Genomic DNA, 26840 nt, shown 5'->3' on the forward strand with positions numbered 1-26840 from the left:
TCTCTCACACGTCAACGTCACACACAGACACACACACAACAAACATGAAAGCCTATTTTCTGTAAACCAGAAAACGGTCAAAAGGCTTGAACAGTAGTTTGAATGAAAATCTTTACACAAAGGATGCATTAGTGCATGTTAAGATAAATATGGGATTTAAAAAAAGACTTTTTGGTCACAAAAAACAAATGTGTCCATTTCTGTGTATAGTTGCTAAGCTACAAACACAGCACCCTGAGGCTCTTGTGTTCATCTCTGGGGACTTCAATCACTGACTTGAATGTACTGCAGGGGCCACACGGCAATGTCAAGGAGGTTGTTGACTACATCAACTTCTGTATAGACGTGTTTGTTCCTGTAAGAACTGTACGCTGCTATGCAAACAAGCAACATCAAGTACCTTCTGAACCAGAGGAAGAGGGCCTTCAAAGACGCGGATCAGCAGGAGCTTAAACAAGTGCAGGAGGAACTCAGAGTCCAGCTCAGGGGGGCGAAAGAGCAGTACAGGAGAAAGCTGGAGCAGAAGCTGCAAAACAACAGCATGAAAGAGGTGTGGGATGGGATGAAAGTCATCACCGGCTGCAGCTCAAAGAGGGGGGCGACCATGCATGGAGATGTGGTGAGGGCAAACCAGATGAACAACTACTTCAACAGGTTTGACCACCCCATCTTTCTCACCTCTGAATGCTGCACCCCCCAGGCTGAGCCTGGAGCAGAGGAGGGTCCCCCAGCAGTGGAAAACATCCTGCATCATCCCGGTTCCAAGAGAGCTGAACGACTTCAGGCCGGTTGCCCTGACGTCACACATGGAAGACCATGGAGCGGTTCCTGCTGCACCACCTCAGGTCACAGGTCCGCCGCGCCCTCGACCCACTGCAGTTTTCTTATCAGGAGAAGGTTGGAGTAGAGGATGACACAGCGATACCTCTCTCACCTGGACAGGGGCAGTGGTGCTGTGAAAAGAACTTTCCTGGATTTCCCCAGCGCCTTCAACACCGTCCAGCCTCAGCTCCTCAGAGACAAACTGCAGAAAATGGGAGTGGGTTCACATCTGGTGGTGTGCGCTGTAACAAATTTGGCTGTTAAATTACAGTACACTACTGGCAGCTAGAATCGCCAGCTTCAAACTGTTATTTTACAACTGTTATTTTACAGTGATCGACAACAGTATATTACTGTCAAAGTATTACAGTACTGTGCTGTAGAGAATATAAACTTTACAGTAATATACTGTTATTTTACAGTTCCTACAATATTCTCAATTAACAACTTACTACTGTAAAATTACACTCACAATTTTCCTGTTAAATTACAGAGAATTTACATATAATTTACATATAAATCACACAAATGTTTATTTAAACGGGCAGTGTCAACATGAATACTGTTACTGTAAAATACAATAAGACTAATCAAAGAAACTAAAAACCGTTAGATGTCCCATATAAACAAACTAAATACATTCTTCAAATGCATGTAAGAGACCTAAATACATGAAAACACAACAAAACTGTTTCCATACTATTCTTTTACATAGTGTCTTATCTTACCATATTGAACTTTACCTTAGATAAAACATTCATTCATTTTCTACCGCTTTTCCTCACAAACAATTGGGCTGAATACGGAAGCAACTAATACACAGCAAATACAGTAAGTGACTAACAAATTGTGTGAGGAATGCTTAGGGGCCATCCATAATTTTCAACATTTTCACGAGCGTACAAACCGTACGCGGGGGGGGGGGGGGGGGGGGGTTAAGACATCAATGTACGCTTTTTTGAAAACCAGAAAATGTCGATGTCTGTATGTTCGAACCGCGGGACGCAGTCAAATTTTAGCGCGAATAGACTGGTCCCCTGTCGTCGTATGCTAGCGCGAGAGCGTACCAGTCCACGCGATACTCCACGTAGCTCTGCGTGCTTCGCATTCCAACACAACAATCAGACAATGGCCGACCCCGGTGATTTCGATTACCTATTTTCGTTCATCAAAAAGAGAATTACTGCCATTCATCTCTGCTCACCGAGCAATGCATACGAACAATACATCAATGTTTACTGCTTTGTGCGTTCGGAAAGAAAGCGGAAGGACGCTGTAGCGGCTGGCCAGGCGGCTTGGAAAGGTTCCAAATGGAAGGAATCAAGCAGGGCGGATTTGTTCCGAAGTGCCGTTGCGAAAATGGAGAAGATCAAAACTAAACCGACCATCCTGAATCTATTCGCCAGCTCTGTGTTTATTTTCTATATTTGGGCATGGACCTGGCTGTGATTGCCATTTTCTGAATTACTCTGTGGTGGTGAATTTGACTTTGTGGACAGTACAGTAACAATCAATGTGATTTTCACTTCCTGTGATACACTGACTAGACCAGGGGTGGGCAAACTACGGCCCGGGGGCCACATCCAGCCCGCCAAGTGTTTGAATACGGCCCGCCCGTTCTTTCCAAAGAATGCATGTGTGCACTTTAAGATAACAAATAATATAAAATAATACAAAATGTATTCTTCTTATTATAAATTTATAACACACTTTACATCATAATAATAATAATAAAATAATAATATAAAATAATAACACATAATATCAAATAATAATACATTTATTCTTATTATTATAAATTTATAACGCACTTTACATCAAATAAATTATCTTAAAGTGCACACATAGCAGATTGCATAGCACTTTTACAGATACAATAATTTTGTTATTTGATGCGGTCTGTTGTTTACTAAGTGCTCCTGAAAAAAGGGACACAGGCACATAATAATAATAATAACAAATAATAATAATATAAAATAATAATAACAAATAATATAAAATAATACAAAATGTATTCTAATTATACATTTATAACATTTACATCATAATAATAATAATAATAAAATAATATAAAGTAATAATATCAAATAATAATAAAAAAAATTTATTATTATAAATTTATAACGCACTTTACATCAAATAAATTATCTTAAAGTGCACACATAGCAGATTGCATAACACTTTTACAGATACAATAATTTCGTTATTTGATGCGGTCTGTTATTTACAAAGTGCTCCTGAAAAAAGGGACACAGGCATATAATAATAATACAAATAATAATAATAAAACATAATAAAAAATAAATGATCTCAAAGTGCACATATAGCAGATTGCATGACACTTTGACATATTTAATAATTTCGTTATTTGATGTACAAAGTGCTTACAAAGTGCTCCTGAAAAAAGGGACACAAGCATATAATAATACAAATAATAATAATAACTAATAATAATAATAAAAATAATAATCAATTTATTATTATAAATCTATGACGCACTTTACATCAAATAAATGATCTCAAAGTGCCCATAAAGCAGATTGCATAACACTTTTACAGATACAATAATTCCAGCTAGACTGTTACGTATAAAATATCGAGTCTGCCCCCCCGTCAATTTTGTTAAATCAATGCGGCCCGCCAGTCAAAAAGTTTGCCCACCCCTGGACTAGACTATAGGTGTGATTGTTAAGCCTTTTCAAAACAGTTGTGGCATCTTTATTGCACACTTCGCATAGAGTTGAGTTCAAGGCCTTGAGTTCAAGCCTTGAGTAATCATGTGTGTATACAAGAAGTATTCCCTTGTTTAAAAAATCCTGTGGAAAACGGTTGTTGCATCAGGACTTTTCTACATGTATCATTTGATAGAAAGAACAATACAAACAGACCAAATTTGTAATACATTTGTATTTTCTTGAAAGAAAAATACAAAAAAGAGGCATTTGATATAATTTTTTATCTTGTTCGTGTTCAATACAATGTTGATGGGCAGTGACTGATTGACCAGAGTCCCAAAATACAGCCAGAGAACACTATTGGACATTCGAATTTCCTGGCTGTATTGGCTCAGTTGGGATTGTACTCTTTTTTTTTGGGGGGGGGGGGGTTGTTTGTCCTGATTCAAAGCAAAAATGATTCAGTCAGGGAGAGATGATCATCACGTTCCTGGCCGTTGTTTGTCTCTATGGCTTGCAGTGTCGATGCTCCAAAACAACAGCAAACAAAATAATCAAAATAAGTCAGAGACATACAATAACACGACATGCTTATAAAGCTGATCATATCAAAGTCTTTTATGCTTTAATGTGGCAATGTCAGTCAGAACAACATATGGAGTTAAGAGCATGAGACAAGAGAGATTTCACTGACCTACGTATATGAAGTCCCATTCAAAGTCCATGAGGTTCTTCAGTAGTGTGGAGACATGTGTATTCACTGTGGCAGACTTCTTCGGGACCATCATACCAGTCTTCTTGGAGACATGCTTTCCTCAGGTTGTCTTCCATCCTCTTGATACCAATGAAGCAACTGAAATCAGAATAGTCTATGATTAGAGACTGAAAGGAAAACTATATATTGGAACTATTCTAACATGTAGCATGCAAACTCCACACAGAGATGCCCGAGAACCACTCACCCACCGTACAGCCTTCAGGTTTCAGTTACAAATTAAATTAATAAAATAATAAAATAAAAAATCTATAATGCCGACAAGGAAATGAAATGATTCTTACCTCTGAATACATTCCAGAGTACAAGCTGCCTCCTCTTGATATTGAAGGTTGAATATGTAGTAGACTGCAAACACAGCAGCCAGTCTGGTCAAAAAGGATGGTGTGATGCCCTCAGATATTACACGCCCCTCCAGAGTAATCATCCAGCATCCAATATTGACATTCTCTGTTCCACCTGAAACTTCAAGTAACATCATCAACATCATTTACTTGATGTACACATCTATAGTCTCAAAATAATGACCAATGTAACATATGAAACAATGAAAATGAAATGCTTACCAAGCAGTATCAGACGAGGGCTTGCAGGAGGAGTGAAGGTTGTTTCAATGTCAGCTACAGAGGCAGACACCCGGAAGGAACAAAGACAACCATATTATGACAAATAATAAACAATCAAAAAACAGAAGCACTGGGTGAGAATAACGTTGACCTGCTTTAAAAATAGACATGACATTCAATATTTAAACACCTGGCAAGAAAGAATATAAACTTACATCTGCAAGAAGGACCAGCCCTGTTAGCTCCTCTCCGAAGTGTGCCATGAGCAGCTGAACAATGCAAAGTTCCATCTCTGTACCTTCGCTATTACAGAGGACATCTTTGATGGTCAATTTTACTCTGAAGTATTCTGTGATGGCTCTTCCACATTCCTCCACACTGAGCACATTGGTGTCTGTAAGCAACTCAAAATGGACGTAGATGTACCTGAGAATGAAAAGAAAAGGCCATTTGCTTTTCTTATCTTCAATGTCAGTTGGAGCGGCACGCAGGAGAGCAACTAACGTAACGTAACGCAGTCTAATCATAATACAAATCGTCACACCTCATGTAAAAGTTGTTTTTCGTGGACGGAGATTAAAGTTTCCTTGCTTGCCTAAACTCAGGTGTTCGACAGATTTCATTCAAACTCGACAGAAAGTTAAAATAAAACTCACCACAGCCATCTCTGTTACTCATTTCACTCTTCCATCAACCACTAAGTTTGTAGTTTGTTCCAGAAAAGTCCTTAATTCTGCCGCGGCTCGATGTAAAAATATTTTGGACGTGCTCTTTCTCTCCCATGCCATGCTGAGTGACCGGTATGTAAAATTAAAGGGAACAAAATTTAATGGAAGAAAAAAGTCAACCGTAAAAATGTTGCTAACATTATTCAAATCTTAGCCTCACTGATGAGTGGCACTGAAAATCAGACACTCGCTAGCTAGCCAGTTTGATTTCAGTCAGGTTGATTCACTCTGCTGTAAAAAATAAAGATAAGTTAGTTTTTACTTACCGTGTTATTTGTAGATGCACAATTGGAAGGATGCAGACCAAGCAAGACGTTCTGTTCATGGGTATCAAACATGTCCCCGCTGCACAGGCAGGATAACTTTCCCTCGCGAGTTTGGCATGCACCAGATTTTAGAAAATACTGTAGTTTACTGTAATTTATCACATACTACAGTGTTAATTGGCCCTGTACCCTAGAAACCGCCCATGAATGATACGGGAAAAGGCCGAAATGATACTGTGTCAAAGCCCAGGGCAGTGATACTGATAAACTATAGAGCAGGGGTGGTCACACTTTTTCAGCATGCGAGCTACTTTTAAAATGACCGAGTCAAAATGATCTACCCACTACAAAAATGCAAAACATCTATTTATTTTCAAATGTATTGAGGATTATTTGTACGTACAATGTATGTTGATGTACCTTACATAACCAAATGAGCCAATATTGCAAAACACACATAATTAATAATTAACATTTTTTTGTAATTACCTGAGTTTACTTTGATGACTTGCACTGAATTGAATCAGCCAGGGATGCATAGTCCGGACAGTAGCTGCTGATAGCCAGGTTAGCCAGGCAAACGCACTTCGAAAAAGACCTTGTGAAAAAAAAAAGTCCACCTCCCATTCCGTATGGAAGTGATATGTTTTTGCCTTTTTACTTGGTCCAGCTACTTCACTCATTTTAGTGACCATAAACTTTATCGAGGTCTTAAAATCTGACGCAATTCGCCGACTAGCTTAGCACTTTGCATCGTTGTTTACGCATGAGCGGTGACCTAAAGGTCAAAATTCAGTTGTCATCTGACTGGTTGTCCTGTATGTCAATCAAGTAACGGGGATGGATGATAGGCTGACATCGTAAGTTCTGCTGCACTTAGAGACGTTGTTTGATTTGATTGTCATCAGTTGTCATCTGAATGGCTGCCCTGTATATCAATCAAGTGACGGCATTGATGCTAGGATGATATTTTTTTAATGTCACGCCGCGATCGACCAGTACCACCTCCGCGATCGACCGGTAGATCGCGATCGACTTAATGAGCACCCCTGCTATAGAGTTTAACCATGTCAGTATCAGCCCCCGTAGCTGTCCAATCAGAGCGCGCTGCTCTGGTATCGTGCCCGTGAAACAACCAATCAGAGAACAGCGCACGAGGGTTTGTTTTGCTGCCGTCTGTGCTCTGTCAACATGTCAGCGGTTGACACTCCCGGCGAAAGACAAATAGGGAAAAATAGCAAACAGAATATTAGAAATGGAACGTTTTATCACCATTAATGAGGAGGACACTCTTGAAAAATCGAAAAAACTAAAAATGCAAATACAAGTCGGAAAACCAAGGGCGACTGCAACTGCAAGAACGAACGAAGACTGGTAGAAAGTATTCCCCCGCCTGAGTTAGACAAATACGTGTCTATGTTTATTGTAACGTCGTTGCCGAGGCTATGGAAAGGACACGACTGTGATCGCTAACAAGCTTTTATTACACAACAATACTGGCTACTGTCGGCCGTAACCACGCCGTTGCAACCACCGCCAGCAACGCAACAGTGCTTCCTCAACACGACACGCCCCCACCCCTGGTGCATTCACAGTCACGTGGAACAGTCAGACACTCAAGAGCACAACATGTCAACATGAACACGTCAGGGTCGCTACATTGTTGTATCAATCAGAAAAGAAAATGGGGATGAATACGAGTCTGATTCTCTCAAATCAAAATTCAACTCTCTGGCACGTTACATGATGGAAAAACGAAAGTACGTGATAATAAGCTCATGATTAAATAGTATGTGATAATAAGATCACATGGTATCAGGCCCAGTATCATGCCCCCGCGTGCTACTGATACTGACACTTGGGGGCATGATACCTGGCCTGATACCAGACAAACCATGTGATAACCTCTAATTATAACAGTAGCATACTGTTGACAGCCCGTGCGCTGTTGCTTCACGTTCAACAACCCACAATGCATTGCAAACTACAGTAAAAAAACGTATTCCGTTAATATAGCATATTACTGTTGGAAATTAACAGTAATTGTTTACAGTGTGGATCACGGACTACCTGACAAACAGATGGATGAATAAATAAGGGGTGAATAAAGTATCTACCTCCCTACCTCCCTCCTTACCTACCGACCTACCTGCCTACCCACCTCCCTCCCGACCTACCTAACGATGTTCATTTAACACATAAAATGGCTAAAATTGTTCCCAGAATGATTTAATGGTCCAAAAGCTTAATTATCCTTGTATACAAATGGCAGCATGGACATGTCACACATTTCCACATTATGTTTATTACAACATGCATACTGTGATATATTAACACATCAAATATCACAATACCACAATTCAATTTGACACATTTTTTTCCCCAACAAACTTTATTATTTAGTAATTGAGGGAGTAATGCACAAATTCATACAATAAATTTGGGAGAAAAGTGTAACAGTTCAGACTCGGGGGTGGGGGGGGGGTCCTCTGTGTATTTTAGATATAGACATCATTAGTCTCATTTAGTCAGTTTGCTTGGTCAACTACCACACAATATTTAACAATCTCATAAAATGTGATGGTACCTGCAAAAGATATTCAATTTGAATTTTCAAGTAGGTAGCATACAAGCCAAATGAATGGATCAAATTCTGAGGCAGTCTTAAAGGGGAAATGCACAATTTTGGGGCGAATTTTGCCCATCATTCCCAATCCTTATATGAAAGAATTGTATGTTCATGTTTGACAGAAGGATTGTGAATGATGGGCAAAATTCCCCAAATAGTGCAGTTCCCCTCGAATGGATTATAACGAACAAACCTCGATTTTAGGTAACAATAAAGGGAAGAGACTTGAGTCTGCTGCCTCCGCACTTATAAAAGTCACACCACACACAGTCCAGATCACTAGAAAAGTCCAACAACACTCCTACTTCAAGCCTATTTCATGGTATAGTAAGTGCACTAAATATAGAAACAAACACATATACATATGCCTTGTCCCATATTGATTAAGTCAGAATGAAGGACAATCCCTATGTTATTGTGTACTGAAAAAACTTGCTTATGTGCGTCATCAAAAAGGACAAAAGAAAACAGTGTATGCAGACACATAAGGATATTTGTGGTCTACAAACATATATATTTTAAATGTTATATGTAAAACATACTTGCAGAACAAACAAGCAATAAATCAGTGTTGAAAAAAAGCCATACGATTTAGAGAACACACACCAATATTAAAATATCAGCAAGCAGACAAAATTAGCTAAACATGGTGTATTGCTTTACTCTCTAAACTGTTGCAGTTTGCACACACTGCGGGATAGATATGTGTTTTCCATATCATAGGAAGACAGAAAATTCTGTAAAGGGTGTGATAAAAGCAGTGCTAAACTATCATATTGCAACACCAAAGCTTGCTGGGTAAAAGGGGCGTTAACATGAGTAACAAGCCGATGATTATGTGCCACTTCATAACACTTGACGAAAAGTGTCACAAACTCTGATTTCCAATGATTACAAAGGTGCTAAATGTTAAAACACACACGCTCACGTTGTGGACTATTCATATGGAAATGGGATCAGTGCTTGTCTAATAAATCTTCACCAGCTAAAGCTGGACAGAAGGAGGAGGTCAATCCCATTAACAGAGACGGACACATGCATAATCATCCCCACCTGAATACATCCTGTTAGTTGATTCTGAATGGAAACCAAGATGTCACATCTTAGCTTTACACTACGAAATGGTCATGAGTGTCATTTCGGAAGTAACGAATTTCTGATTATGCTATTCATCAAAATGTTGACATCTCAGCTTGATGGAAGTGATGACATCTAACATTTGTTGGTGCAAATTCTGGAGCAGTCATGATGAGGTGGTTTGGCGGATGTTTTTGATTTGACATGATTTATTTTGTCTATTATTGTTGGGAAGGGAATTTTTGCAAACTTTTCATTTGCTCAAGTCATTAATACAACAGTGGATTCAAGTATCTGTTCTACTGCTCTCTCTGATTGCCCACTTTTTAAAAGTCATTTGACAATATCGGATTCATATTTCTTAAAAGGTAATCAAAAACGTCAAAGAGGTGGCAGTTCTGCCTTTGTGTGGTCAGTTAAAGGGGAACTGCACTTTTTGGGGGGCGAATATTGTCCATCATTCCCAATCCTTATGTGAAAGATGAACATGTTCCCTTTTCTGTGCATCATAACACAAGAAAACAAGTTAATATGAGCTAGCTTACAGTGCTGTCATTGGGATACACCTATTTCGACTAAAAAAACAACAACTCTCCAACATGCATCATGCATTTAACATGTACATGATGATGACATGGAATAGTTGCAGTATCTTGCCCTATTTGGATTACTGAAAACAATACCAAAAGAATTTTCTCGGCACATTGGTACACACACTAGTAGATACACGCGCTAGGTCTGTGAACAACAACAGCATAGATACAGAAACAACACGTCCGCTCTCCTTGGGATGGCTGTGTCTTCCAGCACAAGACGTGTGCTCCAGTCCTCAGGTCAAAAATGCTGAGACTTGCGATTACCAACGCGTCGTGTTAGTCCACAAGATAAAAATAGTTTTTCATGTTAGCTGCTACAATAATAATATTGCAGCAGCTGGGTTAATATACAAGTCCGTTTTGTAAATGGAACACTGTTGGTGTTTTTTTTGTGCGGGCTTTAGTCAAAATAGGCATTTCCTATGAAACCCGTTGCTAGCTAGCTCATATTAACTGGTTTTCTCACATAAGGATTGTGAATGATGGGCAAAATTCCCCTTTAAAACTGTATGTTCATGCTGGATTATGATGCTGACATGAAAGCATATCCATTATTCATAAATAGAATCTAAAAGTGTATTTGTTACTGTGTCTGAGAGCCACTAGCCATGGTGAGATTAAAGTATCCTGGAGTGCAAAATCACAAGAGGTCAATGATGAGGGTTAAAGTGCAATGCATTATTTTTGAACATCAGGTGTGAGTTCATATACAGTATATGCAAATCCTCATTTGCAATGATGCTATTTCATAAAAGATCACTCTTAAACCACTACAAAAGATAATATTTTCATTCTCTTCTCATCACTTTGATTCAAGATAAAGCAATAGCCAAAATATGGCCTCTTCTTCTTTTTTTTTTTTTTAAAAAAAGGTATTTACCTCATTTGATTGTGCTGCAACAGTGCAACAAGCGCCACTAAAATTCATCCTTCTGGCAAACAATTAGCTCAGCTATTCTAGACTTAAAATAGTCATAGTCATAATATTTCAAGCTTTTTCTCTGACGTATGTTGACATTGACGGAAGAAAACAATCCCTATTTCCTAAAGTCAGTGTTTAACAATTTGTAAATCATGTTTTTTGCCCTTGATTATGGATTTAAAAGCAATACACTTTCCAAGCGATACAAGACAAAAAAGTGAAATATGGTTAAAAACTGACCATTAATTGAGCCTAATTGTGAAAAGTGAAAGTACAAAATGACAAAAAAGGAAAAAAATGAAAACATCAGAGAAAACATTGTGACTACAGATAATCCACAAGGGTTTTTAGATATGAGATAACGATGGCATAATTGCTTAGAGTATATAGTTGTATACAGATATTGTTTATGTACAGAGTACAGTCTACACAAGCATAATTACGTGACTAAGCTAACAGAGAATTCAAGAGAAATGCCCTCCACTTACAGTAAACATGACTTCTTGAGAAAAGGTTATCTATGTGGAAGTCACTGATTTTGTGAAGCTCCTGCCGAGAGAGGGAACTGAAACGGGTACCTTGAATGGAATGGAAAACACTACTGTTACATGGGTACTACTTAGAAAGGCAGCCATGTTACTTTGTACTTTAAACTTTTTAACAGCCGACTGAGTTGTTTTCTTCGCGCTATGTTCTTGTCAGGTTCAACAACATTTTGAGCAGCCGTTCTCTGGGATTCCTTCATGTTATTCAGACAACGGTGGCCTGTTTAGCTTGCTTCTTCGTGCAGTGGAGGCATTGGGCTGTCGCTTCAGGTCTGGGTCCACAATGTCCGTAAAATCTGAGTTTTGTGTGGGGGACTGTGTTGAGTCAGACAACGGGGTCATGTCGGGGACCGAGTCTTCATTTGTTGTGGTTGGCGGTTGAGTTTGTGTTTCAAGAGCAACAACCACAGGGGAGCGCTCTTTGGGCTTGCGGCCCCGCTTCTTACCAGTGGTGGCACTATTCCTCACATCTGCTTTAATGCCGTTGTCCTCCAGAGGTTTAGTCATGCTGCTGGAGATGCCTTCACTGTCTGTTGCACGGAACCAGTTCTGAAGCCATAAAAGTCACATTAGTGCTGATTGGAATTCATGTAACACAGTCATATGAAGATATGCTGGAGTCTATCCCAGCTGGCGGGGCGGGGTACACACGGGACTGGTGGCCAGCCAATCACAGGGCGCATATGGACAAACAACCATTCCCACTCACATGCAAACTCTACACATAATAGAATAATACTATCATATAAAGCGCCATAATAATTGTATTCATGATCATGAATGATAATGGTAATAATAATAAAAAGGTGAGACGTAATTGTATGACCCACCTGTGAGTGTGTCTTGCTGATGTGGTACTTGACACCACTCTCTGAGTTAAACTCCTTCTGACAGATCAGGCATGTGTACTTTGCCAGTCCTCCACCACCCTGTGGCACAGAGACAAACACAGACAAATATTGCCACATGATTTTAGACTTTACTGATTGCAAATTCCAAAATACTTTCTCACTGCTAAACTGCCTTTGTATAGCTACAAACCAAAGATGCTATATAGATAAGACCACCATAAGAGCCACAAATACGAACATGTAACAGAATGTTGTTGGCCATGATGGAAAGCAAGAGAGCTGGATGGGGTGGGGCTAGCTGCACAACCTTGTACAATGTATTCACTAGCTGAGCTCAGTGGAAAATAACCTTATGCACATATAGCTTGGTGTATATATATATATATATATATATATATATATATATATATATATATATATATATATATATATATATATATATATATATATATATATATATATATACACACACACACACATATATTTATATACATACATATATATACACATACATATATATGCATATATATACACACACACACACACACATATATATATATATATATATATATATATATATATATGCCATTATATTGCAGAAATATGACCCAAGATAAGATATGCCTTTATTGCTTTATTTCTACATGTAACCTTGGCGTCTTTTTAGATGCTTCTTTTGAATTGTGCTTGGACTATTGCAATTAATTGTACTGTGGTCTGGACCAGTCTTCCATCCAACATCTCCAGCTGCTTCAAAATGATAAGGGCCACCAAGAGACGTCAACATACAACCCCAATCCTGGCCTCCTTGCATTGTATACCGATCACTCCAGGATTTTGTTTTTTAAATGGCTGAATGGGCTGGCTCCCTCATACTTATCTGACTTTTTGACTGTTTATGTTCCTACCAGAACTATGAGGTCCAGCTCACAGCTCTCTTTAACTACACCTCGGTCGAATCTTAAATCTCGGGGTGATAAGAGCCTTCTCTGTTGCAGAGTTGTTTTACAGTTTTTATTAGTGTCATGACTCTGTTGTTTTATTTACTTTTTACTTTTAGCTCTACAACCTCCTTCTTCCCCCCGCTCCTCTAGACAGCGCTAACATCCATTAGTGAAATTGGACGATACAGATACTGTTCACATACGTCTCTCTCTCTCTCTCTTCTCTTGGCTTGACTTCGCAGACGAAGATTTCATGAAGGGTTTTTTTTCTTTTCACCATGTTTTTTTCTTGTAAGAGCTACTTTTACAAAATGAAACTGGCCAAGAGGGACTTTATTTATTTCCCTTGCCAAGCAAAGCCAATATGCTTGTTTTACCAGAACATGAACAAAATGCTGGAATTCACAATTCACGTTTGGTATTTCGCATTTATTCATCATTCATTATTTCTGCACATGCTCACTCGTCACGGTCCAAAGGAGCTATGCATGCTCATTGGACAACCAAACTGGGGAAGTGTCGAGACTGACGTGCACCAACTGCATGCGTGCTCACTGAGTCAGACAGCCCTGCACACAACAAAGGTTCCTCCTGCACTAAAAGTGCTACATGGTGTATGCATGCTCCCAAATCTGTACGAAGGCGGTACTCATCCCCAAATTTTACCCACACTTGCAGGTACATCGGATTGGGACTGGGGCTTTATAGATGCTGCCTGATGGATGATGACATCGCGAGCCTCGATAACTCACCACACCCCGCCTAGTGCTCGCCTCCCGAATGCCGCACCAATCTAAAGCTTTTAAAAGCACCGCCTTGGTGAAACATTTTTTCTGGCATGTTTTGCAGGGTGCAGAACTGATATCATACTCATAGAGAGGCAGTCCCACACACAGCAGCCATGCTTGTTTTGGATGCTGCAGTTGGGGTGGAGCTGATGGTGGAGGGGCTCAGTATTATAGACCAAGTATCGGCCGATATCGATAACATGCTTTTTTACTGATATCGCACGATAGCGATTAGTGGCTGATCGTAATTTGAACTGAAGTTGGATTTACACATTTGAGATGCATTTACATTTTTATTATTTAGAAAATGTTAAACCCCAAAACGTCATTGAAATTGCACAAAATTGCACATTGAATGTGGATGGGAATGGTTGTTTGTCTATATGTGCCCTGTGATTGGCTGGCCACCAGTCCAGGGTGTACCCCGCCTCTCGCCCCAAGACAGCTGGGATAGGCTCCAGCACCCCTGTGACCCTCGTGAGGATAAGCGGGAGAAAATGAATGAATGAATGAACATGGCGGCCTAAAGCAGTGCAGGGCATACTATGGATGTGGCTGCCAGGTAATCTTATCTTATCTGTCCAGTATCTTTGCTACAAACTCACAGTAAATTATACAATTATACACGTAAATGAACTACTGAGCTACACTTAGTCAAGGTTGAATGTATTTTTAAGACTCTGCAAGAGCCTAAATAACGATCAACATTAACATTTTCAAAAAAAGTCAAAAGTAAACTTTTTTTTCAAGATTAACGTAACGTATAGTTTCTTGCTTTAATTTGTCGATTACATCTACAGTTTCAAAATTAAATTAGGAAAGAACCGAGATGGACTCTAAAATTGTGTCCAGAGAGTGCTTATACCTGGCTACAGTTGGCAAGGTGGGCTTTTAGTCCAGACACACTGGAATAGACAGCATCACAGTTCTGAGCAAAAAATAGAATAAAATGTCAACAAGCAGACATTTGACAGTCATGACATCACCACATTATGAAGAAATCCAGTGCCCTGACATATCTGTTAGACATATTTTACCTCATTGGTGCAGCAGATGAAGCCATTTTCCTTGACTTGGTTCTTCCAGGTCTCTAGTAGCTCCCTGCTGAAGCTAGGAAGGCCAGGGCGGGTGTAGTTCAACTGTACACAAGATAATAAGCAGTTCTATCAAATTTATATGCATTATAAAAAAAGAGACTGACTACCAATGTAGTCCTACCTCTTAGGACCTGTATTTGTATGGCTGTGTGGCAGGAGTTACCGGATGCTCTCAAAAGGCATCCGCTCTGTTTTCTTACCCTTTTGCTGTCAGGCACCAAGTCATCCTTGATGCGACGCTTGGTGCCCCAGTCTTTGGCGAGCTCATCCTCTGCAATTTCCTGCAGGTGAAAGACTGCCACCTGAGCTGAGCGGCGCCTCACTCTGCCACTAGGGGTCCGTTCAAAATCCTCTGCCAGGCTTTCATTCTGCACAACCTTTTCCTTGGCTCGGACCTTTCCTTGAATGCCCTCATTTTTAACTTTGTCTTTCTCTTGAGCCACTAGTGCTTTTTGGTACCACTCGGGCTGGTTTTGCTCCCTCTTCCCTCCTGATGACATATCAGAGGCTACCTGGAAGAACAGTACGACACATTGAAACCTGTATATGTAAACACTGGCTTATTTTTCTTTACATCCGGAGGCTGTCACATTTGCTATCTTACCCTCTCTTTACCAGTGTTGTTGTTTGTATCAGTGCTACTGTCTTTGCTCTTGCAGGTGGCTGACATAATCGCAGTGATGGTTGAGGAATGTTCAGTGCGTACATGGTAGTCCCTGCCAACCTTCGAGCGATATGTTTTTCCACAGTGCTGGCACAGAAATACGGGTTTCTCATCATCAGAGATCTCACGTCCGCAACGCTTCTGGTGGTACTGGTAGCCCATTAGACTGGAGAAGTGAGCTGAACAGCCCTGCACATTAAATTGCAAACTTGTTATATGAAATATTTACTACTATTTTTGTACCTTTGCATTATTTTGTAGGAAAATAACAGCAAACAACAGGAAGCTGCTATTTTTTCATATATGGTTAATGCTGTAGATTTCCTTGTGTACACAGTTTGCCTTTTGTACTACATTCTCAATAACAAGAGGGGGGATGTTGATTTTGGATGCACTACCAATGTACTATGTGTACTAAAAAGGATAAATAATGATGGCCAAATGGCCAAAAGAGATACGCTTCAGTGCCCTCCAGAAGTATTGGCACAGTGAGGACAATTATTTTATTTTGGCTGTAAATTATACAAATATTTGAATATGAGATTTCAGCTTTTATTTACATGCACAACTTTCCTCTCCCATTCCAAAAACACCCTAGGTTAATTGGCCATTCCAAATTGTCCATAGGTATGAATGTGGGTGTGAATGGTTGTTTGCCCTGTGATTGGCTGGCCACCAGTCCAGGGTGTACCCCACCCGAAGGCAGCTGGGATAGGCCCTCGTGAGGATAAGCGGTAGAAAATGAATGAATGAACTTAAACGATGATGACACATTTTGTGTTATGTTCTGGCACTGGTGTTTGTTGGACTTTGTGTTGTTGCTTTGTCTATGCATTCATTTTGTGTCCTGTGTGTGTTGAGTAGGGGTGTGGCAGATGGCCAATTAGGCCTACTTAAGCCAGCTGCTACAGCAGCACAATGTATTAGCTTAAAACATCTCATGTTAGCCTACGTACTTGCAGCTGAATGCAGCCACTGGTTTTTATTTACATATTGTTAACTATAGTATCAACTGAGAAGTGGTTGTTGCTTGTTTTTCTAAAGAAAAACAGGAGAGGAAACACTTTTTTATCACTTATGATCAACTCCCGTCTCCTTGTGAATCACATCACCACATTTGGAGACCCTTGACGTGACCAATGTGTCGACCAACAACAGTGCGGCCATACTGTCGCCACTCAAAGCTAAAAAGGCACCCAGGGTAGGTGGCTATGTATGCCCGACTTTTGGCAGCATCACATGCCTGTGGTTTTATACACAGGCAAAACATATCCTTCCCAATCTGAAACTGAGCGTAGACAATGAGTGCTAGAATAAGCACTGCAACCGGATACACCTGAGCAACAAAAGACACCTGTCGGTCAAACATTACAAAACATTTGCTCACATGAAAAATGGGTGGGTACAATTCCTTTTTTTAAAGCTGTGCATCCAATCCAGATGTAATGTTGCTCTCTTGTCTCATATTCATCATTTTATGTCAAATGTGTCAGTTTGAAGGAATCGGTCTCACTGCACCTATACATCTGCAAGGCACTGTAAATCCAAGCTTGCATAATTGACATCATGAGGAAAATGTGACATGAAAGCTGGACAGAAAGGATGAAAGAAACAAAGTCAACTGCATACCTCGCTTGGACATTTGATTTTTCCCATCTGTTTGAGTATTCGCCGTAGTCGTTCTCTCTCCTCATGCTCGTCCTCCATCTGGCCTTCACGCCATGAGGGCTGAGAAGATAATGTCACATAAGTGTCTCAAAAATCATAATGTCTTTTGCATGCATGCGTTCAGACTTTAGATTACATGGCTTTATGGTGAAGCTGTTTTTCAAGGTTATAACACCTGTAAAACCGGTGTGGACATTGAAAGGGTGAACGAAAATACATTTCTGGGGATCACAATAGATGAAAATATGAGCTGGAAACCTCATATTACAAATATACAACATAAGGTGGCCAGAAATATTTCAGTATTGAACAAAGGAAAATTTGTTCTCAATCAGAAATCACTCCACACTCTTTATTGCTCTCTGGTTCTACCATATCTTACTTATTGTGTGGAAATATGGTGTAATAACTATAAAAGCAATCTTCACTCGCTAAATGTACTGCAAAAAAGGTCAGTAAGGATAATTCATAATGCCGCCTACAGAGAACATATAACTCCTTATTTCTAAAATCACAAATACTTAAACTTGCTGATATAGTTCATCTTCAAACAGCTAAAATCACTGATTTTATCACTATATTGACAGTTACTATGGTACCCATTATGTAATTGGATGGTCATGTCACCTCGTACTTCAGTACGAGGTGCATTATAAAAAAAACAAACCTTAAAGTGTATTATGGAAAGCAGGAAGTGAACAAATGTAACAGTTACTGATAGTAAAAGTACCAGATGGAGGGGTAGGATTTAATAAGCTTTGCTTCTTCCTACTCCTTTTGGACATGTGGAACTGTGAACTGATTATGGGATGCACTCAATTGTAATCTGATGCATGTTCAAATGAAATAAAACCATTACCATTACCATTTTTCCCGCAAGTTTAAGTAGTTAGCCAAGGCTGGAATAACAGATGGCAGAGCTGCCAGATGACTGGAGAGAATATAGACTTATTAGGGCATCCCTGTGGAGCAATTGCAATATGTTGTCTCGTGTGAACACAGAGAAATGACTGAGTCACAAGGCTTGCTTTTATAGTTCAGGCAACAGAACCAATAGATACAAACACAGCTTTTGATGGATGAAAGCATTATGGCCATGTCATACTAATGCTTCCATGAGAGACAGTGCATGAAAGGACGGGAGCTAGCTAATAGTAGAAGCTATCACAGTAGCAACACCAGTTTCAAGGTCAAACTAAGGAGGCAATTTCCTGTCCTTCTGTCAGCATGCTGAGTTGTCGGCTGAGTTGTCGGACATAGCGCTGAGGCTTTGCCATGTGACCATAACAACACAATATACCAAACTCGCAGGTCACAGGAAATCGACACTGATATAAAACAGCAGTGTCAGCTAGTTTATGTTGGCTGATAAAGTCCATACTGCTGTCTATAACAATGTTTACAATAATTTGACATTGTTTTTGGTTATGTATGATTCTATCTCATACATTATTAGAAAGAATAAACACTCATGCATAATGCCACAAGGTTTGCAGCACGTCCACTCATTAAACATTCATACTTTTTGAAACAGGCTATGTTGAATTATTTAGGAAACTTCATAGCTCTAATGCAAAGGTACGCTTCTAAAATCTTTAAAAAGCTCTCTTAGCTGTCAGACTTCAGTCATCCAATGATACAAATGTGAGTGCTTCAACAACTGGTATGCCAATCACCACATCAAATATCTAATCATTAATAAAGCCGAAAATAAAAAGTGTGTGGCTGCACGGTGCCCAAGTGGTTAGCATGTTCTGGAATGTTCTGTATCTGGAAGATCTGGGTTTGAATCTTGAATGTGCGTGTGTGGGTTTTCTCCAGGTACTCCGGTTTCCCACATGACATGCACGTTAAGTCAATAGGCCACTCCAAATTGTCCATAGGTATGAATGTGGGTGTGAATGGTTGTTTGTCAAAATGCGCCCTGTGATTGGCTGGCTCTGTTTGGTACGCCCAGTATTTTGTAATCTTAAAATACTGAGAGCATTCACACTGATGCTGAGTGAAATGAAATGATTTTCATTGTGCTTGAGTGCATACCTTGGAGTTGTGTTCTGCCATGGTGTGATAGTTAAGTCCTGCCTTGGATCTGAACTGTTTGTGGCACTGTTGGCATTTCAGGGCCTCTTGGAGCTGCAGGGTTTGAAGGTAAAATTAAGCAGGTTTCCCCATACATTCATTATAATTTATTTGTGGCGGATCACCACAAATAAATGTGGACTGCTACCAATAGTTTTGGCACTACCTGTTTGACCTTGCTCATAAACACATTATACTCTATTATAATGGGACTGTCCATGAATGAGGCTCGTCGTTACAACTGTGTACAGTTGGCTGTGCTATCCATCGTAACTTAACACACCTCATACAAACATGCTCTAACAGAGAATGAAAGGACAGAGCAGGAGGGATTTCTGTTGCCAAGTTGTCGCTACATTTAGTAGTTCACCAGACACTCCAGGAACTGCGGTAGTACTGCGGGAAACACTGTTAAGCCCCAAATAAGGTTTAAGATAAAACCAAATGTGCCACATATGGTCCAATCAACAATGTAGTATTTTATATGTAACCTTATACACTTTGTTATTAAAGGTCAAATGTGATCAAAACAAGACACAGAAGTTCAATTCATAAATGGGAAAAGTGGATTTAACAGTTTTTCCTAGACTCTGTATTGCTTTGGAGAAGGGCTTTTGTACTTCCTTTATTGTCATTGCACAAAAACATTAGCAGTGAACATCAGAGACAAAAAAAAAAAATAAATAGTAATGGCGCGACTTTCTCCCTGTTTTTCTACATAATGTCAATTTAATTGATTAGTACAAGCCATGTCAACAAAGAGACAATAAAATGATTATTTTAAGACTCTTTTTTTATGCTGTGTTTGTGAGCCGAACCATTTAAAATATTTTATTATTTGCCCAGCAGACATAATTGAGATACACCTCTCAATTACATTTGTATGCTGTATACCGTATTTTCCGCACTGTAAGGTGCACTTAATTTTCTCAAAAAATCGACGATGCGCATTTTAATCCAGTACGCCTGTGTGTGTGTGCACTGAGTTCCAAAATCTGTAGAAGATTCCCGCTGACACAGGGACGTACATAATACATACGCATGACAGTGATAAGCCAATCAGAGAACATGACGTATGTACACCACATACGCTGGCAACGATAAACCAATCATAGAACATGACTTAATACGTACAGTTCATACGCTTAATGTCATTGACCAACGTTTCCCAATGTCGCTGACCAAAGCCCATCAAAAACATTGCGGTTAACCCGAAAAAAACCCCCAAAAAACTGTGGACCAGCATGCCCCCTCTCAGGTTCAGTATTGGTGATCTGTGACCTCCTTGGACAATGGACAAAAATTCCCCAGGTCACACTAACATCTTATAGAAAGTTTTACAAGGAGGATGTAAGTGTTACTGACTATAGATGCAGTAAACATGTAGCCAAATACATTTATATATACAGTGTTTCTCCTTACATTTATATTCCTCCACTGTATTGCTTCTTGGACGCAAAAAAGGAGCATTCCCAAAAAAGAACAGCAACTTCTCCATGAATCCATAACCTGATAACAATATCATATTACAAAACAAATCTAGACAAATCTAAAACATCTGACCTTCTGGCAAATCTCCAGGTGTTTCTTCAAGCCATGGATTGTTTTCCGAGTCACGATGGAGCAGGTGGGACACACCACTTCGCCTCTCTCTGAGATGGCTTTCTGCCACTGAACATCAGAAACAGTCCCTAAAACAACATGATGAGGTTACTCTGGGAGTCAGCAAATCAAATCTGAGACTACTGTATGAGACTACTACTGTATGTACAACATGTACGATATGACCTATAACTCTTGACTTTTTGGTGCAGCGTTTTCCTTCATTCGTTTTGTCTTAAGCATGTTCAGGTAAACGGGTCTGTGTGAGCAGCAGACGACCACAAACGAACACAAATATGAACGGGTGTGAAGAATATAAAAGTGCCCTTGCGTAAAGATGAATCTTGTCCAGGTGGTCCTTGAGTTGCAAATGAGTATAGTTCCTACGATTTTATGTGTATCTTTATGTGTCTATGTATCTTTATGTAAGCATGCACCAATCGATTGGAGGTCGAGCTGCATCAATTCCCTTAATTATGTGAGATTCCTCCTTCATGAAAATCTTATCCACTGATTTATCTCCCTCCACAAAGGTCTGGAAGTGAGCCACTGTCCCTTTTTCCTCTTCCAGACTGACAGCTAGTAATCGAGTTAGGGATAAAGCTAAAGCTACCCTGTGCAAAGAGTCAGGCAGTGGCCTGCTGTTAGCACCTAAGAGTAGTCAAAAGAGCAAAGCTATGACAAGGACAATGTTAGATGAGGACCAATTTTCCTGGCATTGGATGACCAACCATTTTTGATCGATGTGTACCATAAAACAAAGAGCTTGTCAACCCATTGCAAATGACAGGCGGACATTATATATAACAGTATAACAACACAACAGTATGTCTCACGGTGTGATCTTACTAAGAAAACTTTTCTTACAACACTAAACTCATCAAACAGCAACTTAACACCCAAAAGGTACACCTGACAATATACCCCAACTATTTTCAAGTTTTCCCATCATGCATTGTGTCTGAGCAATGCATTGACGTCAGCCTGCCTCTGGGCTCTGAGCTATGGGCTCCTCTGGTGGCCAAAGGAAGCATCCATCCATTTTCTATGTTGCCTGTCCTCCAATGAAACACTTTGCTCAAATGAATGTGCTGTGTGAAAACTTTTAAAGGTTGTTTCTTTTTTTCATTTTAAACTCATTTGGTACATGCTTATGTATATTCCCAAGGTACGGGTATATGTTTTGAGCGTTAAGTTGCTGTGTGATGAGTTCAATGTTATTTGTAATAGATAGACTCCCTTTATTGTCATTGCACAAAAACACAGTAGTGAAATTGCCAACGAAATGTCGTTGCCTGGCTCCCATATAATAACAGACACAAAAAAAGATAAGTAATAATAAATAATAATAATAATGTGGAGAATAAATAGATAGAATAGACACCAAATATGAACAACATAATGTAAAGTGCAGCGTGAACAGTAAATTGCCCAAATAATTTAAATAATTTATATAAATAATAATAATGTAAGTAAAGGTAGAGGGGCTTATTTGGCATTCAGCAGTCTGATGGCCAGGGGGAAGTAGCTGTCTCTGAACCTGGTCGTCCTACAGCGGATGCTGCAGAGCCTTCTCCCCGATGCCAAGGGAGAGAACAGTCCATGCTGGGGGTGTGTGGGGTCAGAGCAGATCCGATGGGCTCTAGATACACACCGGCTGTTTGCTATGTCCTTAATGGGGGGGAGCTGGGTCCCGATGATCTTCTCCGCTGTCCTCACCACTCTCTGCAGTAGCGTCCAGTCCGAGGCCTTGCAGCTCCCACACCAGACGGAGATGCAGTTGGTCAGCAGGCTCTCGATGGTCCCTCTGTAGAAGGTGGTCAGGATAGGAGGGGAGAGGGAGGCTCTTCTCATCCGCCGCAGGAAGTGCAGTCCCTGCTGTGCCTTCTTCGCCAGAGTGGAGGTGTGGAGTGACCAGCCGAGGTTGTCCGTGATATGCACCCCCAAGTACTTGGTTGTGTTCACAACTTCTACGGCTGTGTCGTTGATGCTGAGTGGAGTGTGGCTGGGTCTGGATTTCCTGAAGTCGACGATGATCTCCTTTGTTTTGTCAACATTCAGGATCAGGTTGTTTGCCTTGCACCAATCCACAAGGTGTCGCACTTCCTCCCTGTAAGCCAGTTCGTTGTTGTCCTGAATGAGGCCCACAACTGTTGTGTCGTCCGCGTACTTCAGGATGTGGTTGCTGCTGTACTTGGGGCGACAGTCATGGGTCATTAGGGTAAACAACAGGGGGCTCAGAACACATCTCTGGGGTGAGCCGGTGTTCAGGGAGATGACACTGGATGTGTTGTTGCCCACTCTGACATACTGGGTTCTATCTGTGAGGAAGTCAAGCAGCCAGTTGCACAGGGAGGTCTTGAGGCCCAGTGGCTCCAACTTGCGTACCAGGTCCTGGGGGATGATCGTGTTGAATGCTGAGCTGAAGTCTAGGAACAGCATCCGTACATGGGTGTTTTTCTTCTCCAGGTGCTCCAGGCTCAGGTGGAGAGAAGTGGAGATGGCGTCTTTAGTGGAGCGGTTTGGCTGGTACGCGAATTGGAAAGGGTCGAGTGATGGGGGGAGTATGGAGGTGATATGGTCCTTAACCACCCTCTCGAAACATTTCATAATGGTTGATGTGAGTGCAACGGGCCGAAAGTCGTTCAGACATGTAATAGATGGTTTCTTGGGCACTGGAATTATTGTGGCGGACTTGAAACACGGGGGGACTACAGCTTGGGCCAGTGAGGTGTTGAAGATGTCTGTGAGCACGTGGGCCAGCTGGTCTGCACATTCCTTGATCACCCGTCCTGGAATGGCGTCTGGGCCTGCAGCTTTCCGCACGTTGACCTTCCTCAGGACTCTCCACACAGCAGCAGTATCAAACCTGACTGCCTGTTCATCGGGGTGGGGGGTAGCCTTCCTCGCAGGGTTATTGTTCAGAGCCTCAAACCTTCCGAATAAGTTATTTAGCTCATTGAGGAAGCTGATGTCATTCTGGCAGGGTGCAGGTCTGGCTTTGTAGTCAGTGACAGTCTGGATGCCCTGCCACAGTTGTCTGGTGTTGCCGGGGTCCTGGAAGAAGCTTTGGATCTTCCGGCTGTGGGCACGCTTTGCCACTCTGATGGCACGGTTCAGATTTGCCCTTGCAGTTCTGAGTGCCATCACATCACCAGATTTAAACGCAGCATTGCGTTCTCTTAGTCTTTCACGCACCTCCTGAGTCATCCAAGGTTTCTGGTTGGCCCGTGTGATGATCGTCTTGGTGACTGTAACCTCCTCCATGCACCACTGTATGTAGCCTGTTACAGATGCAGCATACTCCCCCACATTGGTGTGTTGGTTCTATGTTGCAGCTTCTCTGAACATGTCCCATTCGGTGCACTCAAAACAGTCTTGCAGTGCAGACATAGCTCCCTCTGGCCACACCCTCACCTTCTTCACAGCAGGCTTTCCCCTGGTGAGCAGGGGCTGGTATGCTGGAATTAGCATAACAGATCTGTGATCTGAGGAGCCAAGGTGTGGGCGGGGGACGGCTTTGAATGCTTCCCTGATGTTTGTGTAAGCCAAGTCCAAAGTATTCTCCCCTCTAGTAGCAAAATCCACATGTTGGTAGATATTCGGAAGCACCGTCTTCATGTTGGCCTGGTTAAAGTCTCCAGCAACAATAAACACGCTGTCCGGGTGTGTGGTTTGCATGTCGCTGATGGCAAGGTAGAGTACATTCAGGGCTTGCTTGCAGTTAGCATCAGGTGGAATGTAGACGGCAACAATGGTGACGCTGGTGAATTCTCGGGAAGGTAGAAAGGTCTGCATCTCACAATCATAAACTCAATGTCCACACAACAGTGACTGGAGACCAGGGTAGCGTTGTTACACCAACTGTTATTAGTATAGATGCAAACACCGCCCCCCCGGGTTTTACCCGTGAGTGCATGGCTCCTGTCAGACCTGAATGTTGTGAGCCCGTCCAGGCTAATGGCGGAATCCGGGACAGATGAGTTGAGCCATGTCTCGGTGAGGATGAGGATGCAGCAGTTTCTTGTCTCCCGTTTGGTGCTTAAGTCCAATTTCAGGTAGTCCAATTTGTTTTCCAGGGAGCGTACGTTGGCGAGCAAGACTGATGGAAGCGCTGGTCGGAACGGGTTCGCTTTTAGCTTAGCTGTAAGTCCACCACGACAACCCCGCTTCTGCTTCCTCTCGCATCGCCTTCGATGTCTACACGGGCGGTCTGTACTGTCATCTGTTATTCCTAACTGACGTAGCAGATCAAGGCTTTCAAAGTTTATGGGCTTCAAATTGTTGATTTTCTCAGACGAAGGATAGCCTGTCTGTCGTATACTATTCTTGTACTGTTACGCTGGGCATTTGATGCTGAAAACCCTGATCTATGTGGTGAAATTATTGATATTATTATTGATATTATTATTGATTATTGTCTGTATTACCAGGAGCCAAAGCAGCCACAGCCGGACAGGGCGCCGCCATCTTGAAAAAAATAAAAATAAAAAATAAAAAATTGTAAGATGACAATGTGAGTCAGATCGATATATTGTTATACTGTTGTGTGCCAACCCCTTGTGATTTCCAGTGGGTTGTGAGTGGGCTTGTTGTGAGTGTCAAATAAAGAGCTGCCTGGTCCTCACAGACTCACATGCACCACAATATGCCATTATATGATGTGGACAAATGCAGTTCATATAATGGTGTGGCTTTTACACCAGAATTTAAGGTACTTCATTTTTGGTAAGAAGCCCAAATCCGGTCTGCAGTGTAAGCTGTTGTGTAAGTATTGGTTGTTTTTAAAATGTAAATGAAATAACAAAGAAGGTGATATAATTTAGCAATCTTCTAAACTTTTCATTCATATTTGCAGTTAGCACGTTTGTATTCACAGGTACAGGTCATGTTTTTCAACAAAATAAGATCTGAACATTGTTGGTGAATGCTGTAAGTCAGTGGCTCCCAAACTTTTCAGTGGCATAACCCTTCTAAAACATTTGACCTGAAGCCATGTACCTCCTACTCCTGCACACTTCAAAAATAAATATTTTATCTTAATTGATGTGAAATATTGAATATAATTAATTGTTTAATTAGATAGCAATTTCGGGTCAAAAGTGTGTATTTGTTTCACATTAAGATTGATAAACAGATAAGTAATCATCCCACTTATGTTTTATTCCATTCTGCTGTTAGCATACTTCCGTTTGAATGGCTTGAATTTGAGCGTCACGTTTTTATCCACTTCTGATGGCTATGGTTGAATTCTGCATATTCATTTCATACCAAATTGAAGGGCAAAGTTAAACAATCATGATGAAGCAGCATCCGTCCGAAAGTCTATTTGTTTGACAATGATGTCTTTTATGACAGTACGATATTTTGTACTATTGTCATACTGTTGTGAGCAACAACATGTGTAACAAGTTGTCCATCATTTGTGTGTTCACAGCTGAATAGGTGCAGATTCTGCAAGAACTAGAAAGCTTTCTATGCTGGTGATTGCGTAGTGCTGCTCTATATAGGAGTCCTTAACTCAATACAAAGGGAGGAAATTATTA

The 26840-nt window shown here is 40.8% G+C and overlaps 1 protein-coding gene and 1 long non-coding RNA gene across 6 annotated transcripts in view; both read right to left on the reverse strand.

The window, feature by feature from the left end:
* Window positions 1-394: 394 nt before the first annotated feature.
* On the reverse strand, window positions 395-6655 carry LOC131104318 (uncharacterized). 4 transcript variants are annotated; one of them, XR_009119770.1, is made up of 7 exons: window positions 6322-6655; window positions 5054-5264; window positions 4839-4892; window positions 4557-4737; window positions 4192-4350; window positions 679-1024; window positions 395-526 (listed from the first exon to the last, which is right to left on the reverse strand). It is a non-coding gene; the product is annotated as an uncharacterized LOC131104318 (long non-coding RNA). The 4 variants fall into 4 exon arrangements; XR_009119769.1 differs by lacking the exons at window positions 395-526; window positions 679-1024 and adding an exon at window positions 3442-4025 and having other exon boundaries at window positions 6322-6646; XR_009119767.1 differs by lacking the exons at window positions 395-526; window positions 679-1024 and having other exon boundaries at window positions 3442-4350; window positions 6322-6643.
* Window positions 6656-8121: 1466 nt separating this feature from the next.
* znf512b (zinc finger protein 512B) overlaps window positions 8122-26840 on the reverse strand; it is a 34740-nt gene continuing 16021 nt past the window's right edge. The window contains exons 9-17 of one of the 2 annotated variants that reach the window (XM_058051352.1): window positions 21256-21383; window positions 19654-19746; window positions 17575-17673; window positions 15886-16134; window positions 15482-15793; window positions 15222-15323; window positions 15050-15112; window positions 12432-12530; window positions 8122-12150 (exon numbers count right to left, since the gene is read on the reverse strand). In XM_058051352.1, the coding sequence (XP_057907335.1) occupies window positions 11803-12150; window positions 12432-12530; window positions 15050-15112; window positions 15222-15323; window positions 15482-15793; window positions 15886-16134; window positions 17575-17673; window positions 19654-19746; window positions 21256-21383 (1493 nt within the window). In that variant the 3' untranslated portion in view covers window positions 8122-11802. The remainder of the gene's footprint in view (window positions 12151-12431; window positions 12531-15049; window positions 15113-15221; window positions 15324-15481; window positions 15794-15885; window positions 16135-17574; window positions 17674-19653; window positions 19747-21255; window positions 21384-26840) is intronic. The other variant, XM_058051353.1, reaches the window with a different exon arrangement.

The sequence above is a fragment of the Doryrhamphus excisus genome, chromosome 16 (assembly GCF_030265055.1).
Source record: "Doryrhamphus excisus isolate RoL2022-K1 chromosome 16, RoL_Dexc_1.0, whole genome shotgun sequence".
Lineage (NCBI taxonomy): Eukaryota > Metazoa > Chordata > Actinopteri > Syngnathiformes > Syngnathidae > Doryrhamphus > Doryrhamphus excisus.